The sequence below is a fragment of the Clarias gariepinus genome, chromosome 18 (assembly GCF_024256425.1).
Source record: "Clarias gariepinus isolate MV-2021 ecotype Netherlands chromosome 18, CGAR_prim_01v2, whole genome shotgun sequence".
Lineage (NCBI taxonomy): Eukaryota > Metazoa > Chordata > Actinopteri > Siluriformes > Clariidae > Clarias > Clarias gariepinus.
The window spans coordinates 22,122,021-22,134,913 of NC_071117.1; the positions used below are offsets into that span (position 1 = coordinate 22,122,021).

Here is a 12,893-nt window from a genome sequence, read left to right on the forward strand (position 1 = left end):
TCATACAAATTCACATTTCATACAAACTTAAATAATTCTTTTGACTATGTAAAGCTGCTTTGCGGCAATGAAAATTGCTAAAAGCGCTATACAAATAAAATTGAATTGAATTGAATTGAACTGCCCGAGTCACACCAGGAACACACAATCCCTCCATCAGTGCTCAGACTGTCCGCAATAGGCAGTCCATGAGGAGGAGATGCACTGCAGTACTTCAAGCAGCTGGTGGCCACACCAGATACTGACTGGTACTTTTGATTTTGAGCCTCCCTTCATTCAGGGACACATTGGGAAACATTTTTAGTTTATGTCTTATGGTGTTGACTCTTTTAGTGTTCATACAAATATTTACACATTAAGTTTGCTGAAAGTAAAAACAGTTGAAAGTCAGAGGGCATTTCTTTTTTTGCTAAATATATATTCAATTCAGACTTAAATTACCAGTTTAAACAAGTGACAAGTGCTAATTACATTGATAAGTAGTTTACGTTTACATAAATAATAAGGAAAATACATGATTTGTATGTTTTAACATTATTTCTGTATTAAATAAATTATTAATTTTTTTATTTATTTCATTCTAATGTCTTAATGCACATAAAATAATTTATTCTCTTACTGTGGATTAAGAATGCTGGTAATAAATATTCACCTGCAGTTTCTCTTCCAGTGCCACTGTAGCACTGTCTCCACTGCTTTCATCCACAACGACAACCATGTGAGTCAGAGAATTTACTCGCACCTGCTCCGTTTCCAGATCCTCTTGTAACAGCTTTATGAAAACAAAAAACAAGATAAATAAATATTTACAAATGTCATTTGGCTCAGGTAGTGCATAAAGTATATAAATCCCTTAGTTGAATAAAAATAAGGACACCCAAAGTAAAATTTTACTCCAGTACAAGAAGTGCTCCATATAAATTTCTGCTTGAGGTTAAAAGTACAAAAGAACTTGCCTTCAAATCTACTTGGGTATTAAAAGTAAAAGTCATGTGATTAGTATTTATTATTATCATTATTATTATTATTATAAGACTCTACAGGGCGAATCTAATCATTTAATAAAAAAAAAAGCACTTATCAGTCAGAGCCCACAGATCTGTTAATATAAATTCAATAAATTAATCAACACTGATTAATATTATAAGCAGGTGTCAACATGCAGGTAAACAATTTCCACTGGAGAAATCAAACTGGCTCTAAAATGGATTTGAAACAGGACAAATATGTTTATTTTCACATTGCATGATATTCGTCTATATCTCTCTGATTACTAGAGAACAGTGTTTGGCATGCATTTGGCACTTATTCAGAGATGAGACAGTTTAGTATAGGATAGGATGACAGCCAGTGGAAGCTGAATTTGGAGTAATATCAACTTAGTCAAACTTTGCCACACTCAACTGTTTTAAGATCATAGGATCCATACCCAAGAATTAATATTGAATGCTTATATTACACATTATGAACATCTTAACAATAAAAATTATAATTGAGGATCAAAAATGAAAAACAGGGCAGGGAAACAGGAGAGACTGGGAAATTTGGAATGGGATGTTTAGCAGGCACATGTACTGTAGTATGGGTCTAACTCTTGGGTGTCCCCAACCTTTGGACATATAATGTAAAGTACACAGTTTTATTTCCTCGTCCCACTAATATGCAATATTAGTGTATTTGCAATTTGTGTATTTTTTATGTATACATCTTGTTAATTTCTGATTTAAAATAATGATTTTTCAATTTTTTTTAGTTTTCGCACCCTGATTTTTAATTATTTAACATATATTTTTAAACATACTTTTGCTACCTATTTGTTACAAATAAAAACTCTATTATCAGCATGTCAAAAAATTTAAATAAACCCAGCACAATATCTTGTGATATATCAGAAATTTGCAGTGAAGATTTTACTATTTTATTTGCTAATTTCTCTGCATTTATATGCAAACCATACAATTTAATTAAATGACTTTTAACTTTGGTTTATAAACTTTACCTTGTGCTCTTCAATTTGATGTTTTATATTTTCAGGGTCAGGACCCAAAGGCTGAGCTTCTATTTGCTTAATTCGAGCTTCGGTTACGTCTAGCCAGGTGGAGAGCTGTTTCAGCTGCTGATTCTGCAGGTCCATTAAAACTTCATGAAGCCTTGAAATCATGAAACACAACTGATAGTTAAGACAAATTTCAAATACACCATATAGCCAAAAGTTTGTGGACACCTGACCATCACTCCCATATGTGTTTTGCCACAATGTTGAAGGGCTGTAGCATTACAAATTCCCTTTGCTAAAATTAAGAAGCCAAACCTGTTCCAGCATGACAATGCCCTTGTGCACAAAAATAGGTCCAATAAGACATAGTGTGCCAATGTTGGTGTAGAAGAAAATGAAAGACTCTTTTGGGATTAATTGATCTCCTGTGCCCCAGACATCACTGTAAAAAATCAGAGCCTGACGTGTTCCAATGTTCCAGTGAAAATCTCTGAAATAATGAAGGTGATTGCCTGTATACTTTTGTAACAGTATACAGGCATTAAATCTGGAATAGGATGCTCAAAAAGCACATATGAAAGCAATGTCAAGTGTCCATGACTCTTTGGCCATTTAGAAAAGAAGAGAAAATGACATGCTGTACATTAATCACTTCCTGCTGCTGCTGAGACAATCTACCATCGAGAGAACCAATTGACCTCATGCTGACAAAATATGACGTAAGAATCACTAATGGATTAGGCAGTATTTAAAAGACTCTTCTTTTTTTTTTATTTCAAAATTAAATACTTCTAACCAAATTATAATATATATGACAGATGATTGATGTACAGAGTATTGTGATTATTTTTTACTTTTTCCAAATTTGCCTATTTTTTTTTTTAGGAAATATAAAGAGGGGTGTTCAATCTTTTGTCAGTTTGTGATGGCCAGCACTTCTAATAAGTATGGAAAGCGTTGTGAGTTCTTCAGGTATGGCAAACAAAAACTGTAACTGAGCCAATAAAATGTGGAGAAAATTTGCTGATTTTTTTCAGTGACTCTTTGATAATAAAGAAAAGGCATGTTAGCTGCCAATAAACACCTACAGATATAGCACAGAATCACTGAAAACAGAAAGATCCAGCTTGGAAAGAAAATGACCTTTTACCAGTTATAAAGAGCGGGTATATGAGTAACACTCGACTTTCTGTCAGCTCAAACTAGTCTGGCCTTTCATTTCTGACCAGTCTCATCAATAAGACAGATGTGTCTTTTTGAAAAGTTTGAGACAAGTTATACTTCAATTTCATGATCGTTGATGTTTACAGGAACATTTTGAACCACCTTGGCCGGAATTATAATTCATGGAATTATGGCCTTCTTCTACGTGTTTGCACTGTCTCACTGGACTACGCTTGAAGTCTTTGTAAATGACAATCGATTTTAAGCATTCATTTACAAGAAATTTCAGTTAAAGATTTCAGTTTAAATTTTCAGTTTAAATTTTTATTATATGCATTAGAAATAAATGACCTTTTTTAGTTTTTGGTTTTATTAAGCAAAATTCAAGAAAACTGCACCCAGATGACTAGAACATTTATCAAATTTAGTGAATACAAATTAGGTTTTCTAATTAATTTCTTTTTTACCTGCTTTGTCGTTCCATACTGGCCACTCGTAAATGTTCCCAGCGAGAGTTTAACAAATTCATCTGCTCCCGAATTTCATTCTCCACATCTTCAGTCAGCTGACCTTCAGCCAAGAGGATGCTCCCTGCCTTCAGCACATTACCTACACTTCCCTGATGAGCAGTTAGCTCAATCATGTAACGCTGGAGATGATGTGTTATCCAACACAAACATAAACAAAGACAAAAAAAAATATTCAATTCACAATTCAGGAAAACCAAATCTGAGGTAACCACAGATTAACCACCTTTGGTGGTTAATATTCACCAAAAGTGGTCCAAGGAAGCGCAAGCTTGTTTTGTATGATTCCACATAAGAGCTGCTGCAGCACAAAAGTCACAGCTGGTTGTGATAGAAAGCAGAAGACAGGGATCGCAGCTTGCTGAGCTAGGGGCTGCGTAGCCATAGGCAGGTCAGACTGTCGACTGCTAAAATTGTCTACCCTAGGTATTGAGCATCAGAACTGAAGATGCATGAAGCAGTGTTTTCTTTTACATCATGGTGTAGCAAAGGGGAACTACTAGGAAATATTAGAGAGGTGGTTTTGAAGTTATAGCTGATCATTTAAACGTTATTATTTTAATTAATACTGTATGCTGAAAGAAATTTGATTTGCAGCCTCGTATTACATGCACCATTAACAAAAATCAACTTGCACTTAATAGTAAAAATATAAGTTTAAAGAAAAATACAATTCCCTGCAAATTTAAATATAATAGAGTACATGTGTGCAAACCAATTATACTCCTAGATTACAGTATAAGTGTATATACTTCTATACAGTATATGTATAGAAGTTACCTCATGAGTGTGAAATTGCTCTTTTACTTCTTCTACAAAAGAGGAGATGGGTGGCTGAGATTGCAGGCCATCCTCAGCAGACAAAAGCCATGTCAAGACCTCTTCCAGGGAATTCTGGTAATTTTCTAGCTGGTTTGTGTCAGGTTGGAGAGGACCCGGTGAAGACAACATATCCTCTGGGCTTTCTGAAGACTGCATATGGAAATGAAAAGAAAGTTTTAAGAAGACTTAACATTAAGTAACATTCTAGTTATTTGGCCATTATAAATTTTAAGTATATACCCATACGTTTATATTTAAAAAATTAATAGGAATATGTAATTGCAGTATATGTGTGTATTGTGTGTGTAATGTCTGTATTTTAAGAAACAAAAATAAACAAAGAAAAACTTGTAATACATTGGTATCATGTTGAAAGATGACATAATGTTTTTAATTATTAGCAAAAGCTGGTCTATAGAGACCTACACGTCTTGATAAATCTGTAAATTGTTTTAAGCTTTTTTGTATATTCAAAAAGGTGACAAAAACAGCTGACTGAAAAAACAATCTACAATCCATTAGATAAAATTATCTTTAATAGTGAGTTGTAAGTGGAGGACACCCAAGAAGTAACAAGCTGAAAGGAAACAACAGAATTCAGAACTAGAGCTGCAATAATAACAGATTGGAAAAATTATTAAAAAGAATAATCACATTTTTCAAATTTAGTAGCTTTTAAATTTAGTATCACATTATTGTTTACTTCAATCCAGTCGGCAGTAATGCCTACACATTAGAACATTCAGAGTCAGTGCAAAAAAACAACGTGCATCACCACCTTATATATAATAACATTTGTTAGCAATTTAATTGGTTATCTCTTTTAGTTGACTATCAATTATTCGTTGCATCCCACTTCAGAAGACTCCTAACCACTGAGAACTAATGCTCAAGTCAAGTGTCATTTGGCTGGCATCAAATGATCTCTTGTCCTCTTGTACTCATATTTTTGGAGACCACGTTTTCACTGTCGCAAATGACTTTCTTTATTCTTCTGGACATCAACAAATACAGCCGACTAACTGCTTGCGTCCTCCAGACCAAAATCCCAAGCATATATTTGATTACAATCCCAATATCAATAAAATTGGACAGAATGTGTACTGACAGTAAAACTAACAAGGAGTAATCTGTAGAGTCTCTTTAACAACTCATTATTTTATGATTTATCATATAAATTTAATTGTTTGTTAAAAATATGTACCATTTAAAATCTGGTGGCTGCAAACATCCTGCAAAAGAGTTTAGACAGCTGACTGTTTACTAATCTGTAACCTTACCATTTTTTGTTAATACTTTTAATGCATTTGGAAACTGAAGACACCAGTTTATTTTAGCTCAAGGTTAGCATTCAGTTCTTCCATTATGCAGGGCTTCAGTCATACTTTTAAATTCATAATGTGCCTTAAATTCCTAACTGGTGCAGGCAGACCAGTCTAGCACCCATTCTCTGTGTTTAGCAGCCATGCATAAGTAATCCAAAGCAGTATGCGTTGTCCTGCAGGAAAACACAGGGATGTCTCTGAAAAGATGGTGTTTTGATGGCAGCATATGTTGCTCCAAAAATAACATATTTTTCTGCATTAATAGACCCATCACAGATTTGCAATTTGCCAATGCCACAGGCTGTGCCATGACTGATGCTGGCTTTTGGATCTTATAGTGATAACAGCTTAGACAGTCCTTTTTCTCTTTTCTCCCCCAGAGGACATGCCGGCTGTTGTTTAAAAAAAAACTACTTGAAATGTTGGCTTGTCAAATCACAAAACATGTTTCCACTGTGCCACTGTCAATCTCAGATGAGGCAGACCCCAATGACAGTAAGTAAATTGACAACACTAGACTGTATTAATGTATGGCTTCCTTATGCTTCAAGTTTCATTTGTAAATGCAGAACATGACAGAGACAACTGGTGCTAATAGACAAAGGTTTACCAAAGTTTTCCTGAGTCCACATTATGATATCCAATACAGAAGCTTTTTTAAGACAGTGATGTCTGAGAATTCGAAGTCATACATATTCAGGACTGGTTTTCGGCCATGCCAATTATGGATTAAGTTTGGACGAGTTTCCTTGAATTTCTTAATAATATTGTGTACTAAAATTAGGGAATGTTCTCCTGAAAGTATGAGATAATTTGCTGGTGCATTTGTTGAGAAATCAGCGAGCTTCACCCTATCCTTTCTCCATGAGAACTAGGCCTTTCTTTAAAACTTCTTGTTTACTATACCATAATTGGTTCAGCTGTTTACCAGCACTTGTACAGTATCTCATCATCTATCAATTTTTACTTGTAGTATTAATAGTAGTCTTAAATTGGCCACATCCCAGCAATTGTGGATGATGTTGCAACCACCAGATTTGGAATTAATATTTTCAACAAACAATTAAATTCACATGATAAATCATCAAAAAGAATAAGTTGTTCTAGTAATTTCAATATAGTTAAAAGTGAAAAGACTTTACAGTTGACTCCTTTTTGTTTTTATTGCCAATTTCCATACTAGACCAACTTTTTTTGCAGTAAAATTCTGTACATCCATTGTTGAAACAGAATTTGTGATCGCAACAACTTTGATGTGTTTTAACCCAGATATAATAAGCAAAGATTGTAGGGAATATTTGATTTTTAGTATGTTTCATTGTATTCTGTGTGCATGAGAACAGAGTGATTTTCGTCCTGTTCTCACGACATAAGCTGTGCTTTCAAAAACACATCCTATGGAAGTTTATATTAAAGGTCGTAAAACTGTTAAACGCTCGTAAATTGAGAGCTACTCCTAAATTTATGTTCTTCCTTACCTTATCTGTTAAAAGCATTCCAGACTGGATGTAAACACTTCTGCATCCACCTTTTCTTTGGTTCTTTGTGTGTGTGCGTATATATACTCCTGTCTCCCACAATAAACTTTGAACGTCTCACTGAGCACTGACTCGTGTGTATCATTGAGGGGTTCCCTGGTACCAGGCGGGACAAGCAGAATACAGGCTGAGCACTGAGTAGACAAAAGGAGGTCTACCAAAATTCAAGAAATCCTTACAAAGATGTATCGATGTGCATTTGTGCTGTTTTAAAGGACAGACGCATCAACATTAGAGTCAGATAAAAGTCCCTTGTAATTAATATACAATATTATATATACTATAAATAGTCACTTGAGTGTGAATCGTCATGACATACAGTACAAATCTGATCAATGTGGACTCAGTTGTAAGGGAATGATTGATTTAAGAATAAAAACTGTTTTTTAAATTAACTGTTTATGCCACAGCATCTTTTATTAATGCTGCAACACTTCTGTCACCTCAATTAATTTAAACCTATTTCATCTTTTCTGTAATTTGTCTCTGTAACTAATCGTTTCAGGTACTGTTACACTACTGACTACTGTAGTGCAACAGTGGTAGCTCAGTGGATAAGGCATTGGACTACGGTTCAGAAGATCCCAGGTTCAAACCCCACAACCACCAAGTTGCCACTGTTGGGCCCTTGAGCAAGGCCCTTAACCCTTAACTGCTCAAATGTGTACGTAAGTCGCTCTGGATAAGAGTGTCTGCCTAAATGTAAATGATGTAATGCCATTCTGCTTTTTCAGTCTTCTTTTAGTAGTCATTTTGTGTTTTCAGTCTGTGCCTGTCTGAGCTGATGTAAAACATTTCAACATTTCCAATCTGATAAAAAGTTTACTAAAGGGTTGATATTTAAGTCTAGTTGTCATGCATATTTTATAATTCAAACCTTATTTTTTCAGCAAACACCTATGATGCACTATAGAGACTAACCAGAGTAACCGGGGTCCTTCTTGTCTGATCAGGAGACCGAACATATGCAGCCTGCGTGAAGGCGTAGCTTTTGTAGCGTAATTTATTTGAAGGAGACTGGCTGCGTACCTGACTCTGAGCCACACTGACTGTGATCTGAGAGAGAAAAACAGCAGAGATTTAACATAACAAAGCTGCAATAAATAAATACATAAATAAATAAGGACAGTTACACTGCAGAAACGAGCATACAGTATGAGATTGGAGGAAAAAAAACACATGAGACCAAAAAACATTTTAGTTAACAGTTAAGGAAAAATCAACAGATGTCATTTTTATATTGGTAAGTCTATAATTTTACAAAAACAATTCTTACATTATTAAACATTATGGCCTTAAATAGACAATAGACAATACTTCATTATATAAATGTATACAGTATGGCACACTAAAAAAGTCAGATTTTAGCAATTTCAATTCAATTCATTTAACTACACATATTTTAGGACTAACAATGTTTAACAACTAAACATAATTTAAGATACTGTAGTATTGATTTTGAACTAACGACAGTTACAAGCTTTGGTTTGATTAAAGATCAAATATGTAAATAAATATTACACACCCTTCACTTTATTTGATTTATTAGCACTTTTCTATATTTGTACTTTTTTGTGGTGTTTGCAGTTGCAGTTCGGTGTTATGTACTGTACTATACATGGTTGACCAAAAGATTCTGCCATATACTATATATATATAGTATACCAATACTATTAAAATCACTGACTTAAATTAAACTCACTCTTTCCTTTTTAAAGTACTGAATCATCCTTTTAAAACTCCATTGTAAGGAGAAGTGCCTAATGTTTGTCATTAGCCGGACAGAGCCTTTTTCTAAAGGAGCGGCCCTGCCTCCATCAAACCTTATGATAGGGCACCAAGCAGCCCAGATTTAAATCCAGTCAATTACTTAGTCTGATCTACTTTGGAACAAGAAGTTCATCAAGGTGAAAAAGTTCACAGCCTTGAATCGATTGGTGCTGCCCAAGAAGAGCGTCCTCAGATGTGCATTTTGAATTCCATTTAAAAGTGATGTAAGTGACTGCATGCTGTAGGGGATGACAATGGTGGCCACATTAAACATGTTAAAAAGTAAAATCTTTTATATGGTTCCTGCTGAAGAATAATGAGCCTCAACTTTTTTTATGTTTTCCGGTGGGGCTGATAGCATCAGGAGTATTGCCATGATCTTGAAGACTTTTAAAAGGAATAATACAGGATGATTCACTCAAATGAGGCCCCGAATATTCTGTAATAACTCTTGCTTTGATGAAGCAATCTGTATCACAAAAATTTGCTACATACTGTACCCTGACGTACAGTATGTGTAATCAATTGCATTATATGCGATGCTGGAAGTGATCTCCGTTTTCTGCCAGACAACTTTTTGATGCAGTGCTCAGTGTTCCTGAGAGTACTGGAACCAGCGACAGTATCTGACTCGTTTCTCCATATCATGGAGTGACATAAAACATGTGCAGTTTTGCCCTTTTTTTGCAGCTCTCTGACTTGTTAAACAAAACCTTTCAATTTCCTGTATGAGGCATTCTAGAGATTTTGTGGGCGACTGCTGCAGACAAAGATGCACATCACTAATTGTGCCCTGCGACATTTTCTGACGGCCTCCGCCATAAGAAGAGAATAATCGATCCCATTGTTTCCAGTTTTCGTACCATGCCTTTGAATACCACTCTTTGAGGATAGCGCAGTGGCTGTCTGGTGCCTACCTTAACCGGGCCAACGTGTTCGTAGCTCCATATTCTGAGGAGCACATCGTACATTGTTTTGCTTAGTTTTGTTTTGCAATTATTTCATTTTTTTTGTTTGTATATTTTGTGGTATATAATCAGAGCTGTATGACTACAGTATAAGTGAAAGTAACATCACAAAACCTTTAATGTTGACAAGATTAATTTACAACCTTTAAAATATTTTATGGGAACGTTATAATGATTATTTCCAATGATTCCAAAAGTGTGAATATATGAGCCTAGATAAAATAGCTGATCAAATACTGTTATAATAATTTTAAATTTCAAAAAACTTTACATTTTGTCTGATTTTTTTAATCCAGACTAGATGCAAAATTAAAATGGACTGACCTGCTGCGAGTAGCGCTGTTGTGTTTGAAAGTGGAAATGCTTCTCTTTAGTAATTAAAGTTTGGGGGAGAGTCTCAACCTCCTCTACGGCCTCCATACTCACACCATGGGGCAGAACTTGGAACAGGGAGGTGATGTACATAATTATGGACTTCTTATCTGGAGAAGCTGTAGCTACATCTGGAGAAGAGAAAATAAGCAAAAAAAATTTAATCACCTAATTAATAAATAAATAAATTCCCTGATTTATCAGTTAATTCAACTCAGCTGGCCCTGGTCAGAGTCATGAGTGTATGAGCGATGCACCTGCAGAAACCAGAATAGAGAACCCACAGGTACCACGGATGAAAACAGAGAAAAAGCACACAATAAAGATTGCATAACTGTTCATTGTAACTAGTCTATTAAAAGACAATCACATTACTTATTTTCCATAGTTTAAGCAAAACCTGATTTAGATAAATACTGCAGATATATAATCATAATCAACAACAGAGACATTTTAAACTGTACATCTCTTAGCCGTTAACAGGCTGCAAAAATGTGTATATTTGTTAAAAACTAAAAATATGTTAACAAAGTACATCTAGCCTGCTTTCTTAATTATCTGTATCACTGTTTTTTTCCCACTGGATCAACAGCTCAGCAGAGAAGTAATTGGTGAATTCATTATTTAACAAGTCAACAAGTCAGTGCAACCCTAGGAGGGAAACTCCTTACAGACTGTAACTCAAGCTGATGATAAAACATGAAATCCTGAAGGTGTGTTGCATAATCAGGTTTGCAAAAATTTTCTGTTTTAGTCTTTAGTACTTTCTGCCACTCACTACATGCATTACTACAAGCACAACAAAAATAAATGTACTGTAAGTATGAGAATAGATACCCTCAGGGTCAAGCAGCCGGTCGATGCCCAAATTCCTTTCAGAAATGGAGAAGGCATGATTTAACCTCTCATAAGCTTTGTCCATTTGTTCCACCACATTCCAATCGAACAGCTCTGGCCTTGCATAAATAAAAACAAAAATATATTAATCATACACATTTCCTTACCATTTATTTTGCAAATGTTTGAATAAACATATGAAACATGAAAAGCACACAGTGTATAGAAAAAAAATTCATCTAATGCACAAGCAAATAATACGTCAGTGCCTGAATGCTCAAACTTTTGGAACTACTAGTAGCACTAACCTGTGGCTATGGATAAGAGCATTAAAGGCCAGACCATCATTCCAGCTGCTAGAGAAGTTTACAACATTGACCTGTGGGTAGCTCTTGGTTGACTGCCTAACCCAGCTCAAAAGGATCTTCTCACTGTTGGTTTGCTTTAAGTGTGCCATAACATCTTTCATCACATTCTTCACCTAAAGTAAGAGAAATGCCACACAATATACGTTCAATTGGTTGCTCTTGTTAATGATGTTGCCAACTTCCTTTCTGTAAAGTTTCTTTTGTTTAACTTGTCAACTTGTTAATTTGTTTAACTGTCAAATTACTGTCAAATTATGTTAGTATCCTGTATTATTGTAGTTTTCAAAACATCTGAGTGACTCAATACTGTAAGTGAGCCCACTTTATTAGGAACAGTTTTCAGAGTTTACACAGACTGGCATAAAAATCAATCAATCAATCAATCAATCAATCAATCAATCAATCAAACAAACAAACAAAAAACAAACAAACCAAAAAAACAGTGGTGTTGCTGCAGCAAAAATGCATTGATGACAGTGTAGAGGAGACTGGTTTGTATCAAAGTAGATTTAAATACCTGCTACTTGCAATGTTGACGAGACTGAAATATGACATGACTGACTTATATGTCTTACCTGCCAGTGAAGGATTATGCTCCAGATGAGTCCCAGAGTCAATTTATGATTGCCATCAACAATGTCAGCTCCTCCTATATTTACCAATTCAACCTAGAAGTAGGACATAAATAGAAACATTAAACTGTTTAGCAGTATGGGAAGCAAAATGAAAATTATACAAGGCTAAAATATAAATTTATATAATATAAATCTATTCCCAGGACCACATTTTTACAAACCACAATCAGCAATGTGCATCCAAAGTACCTCCCCATTGGAGCAAATGTACTAAAATGCCTTTTAAAATACCCCACAGTAGATATAACATGATAAAAGTGCCCTCACACCAAAACAAACATGATTACTATCCTGTAGGGTTATTTCTCCAAGGTCCCATTGAAGAGCAAGTACAGTACAGTGCCTTCTAAGATGCTCCCAGAGTAGAGTAAATACAATAAAGTGCCTGTTGGCTCTATTTTGCTGCTAGTGGAACTGGTGCACTGCATAAAATTCATGAACATATAAAAATGAGAACGACCACAGAATTCTCAAGCATAACCTCATATCATCAGCTAAATGGGTCAAACTCAGGACAGTGACCCCAAACCAACATCAAAGCTCTTTGTGGAATGGATAAAAGCAAGCTAAC

General features: G+C 35.0%; 1 protein-coding gene across 3 annotated transcripts in view; it reads right to left on the bottom strand.

Moving 5' to 3' along the window:
• Nucleotides 1-12,893, bottom strand: part of dmd (dystrophin) — a 201,531-nt gene that overhangs the window by 161,599 nt on the left and 27,039 nt on the right. For all 3 annotated transcript variants that reach the window (XR_008355731.1, XM_053477075.1, XM_053477074.1), the window contains exons 5-13: nucleotides 12,263-12,355; nucleotides 11,628-11,800; nucleotides 11,320-11,438; nucleotides 10,435-10,613; nucleotides 8,294-8,428; nucleotides 4,468-4,659; nucleotides 3,628-3,809; nucleotides 2,000-2,150; nucleotides 653-772 (exon numbers count right to left, since the gene is read on the bottom strand). Coding sequence is in view for 2 of the 3 variants with exons in the window: in XM_053477075.1 (XP_053333050.1) it covers nucleotides 653-772; nucleotides 2,000-2,150; nucleotides 3,628-3,809; nucleotides 4,468-4,659; nucleotides 8,294-8,428; nucleotides 10,435-10,613; nucleotides 11,320-11,438; nucleotides 11,628-11,788 (1,239 nt within the window). In the remaining variant the exon portion in view is untranslated. The remainder of the gene's footprint in view (nucleotides 1-652; nucleotides 773-1,999; nucleotides 2,151-3,627; nucleotides 3,810-4,467; nucleotides 4,660-8,293; nucleotides 8,429-10,434; nucleotides 10,614-11,319; nucleotides 11,439-11,627; nucleotides 11,801-12,262; nucleotides 12,356-12,893) is intronic.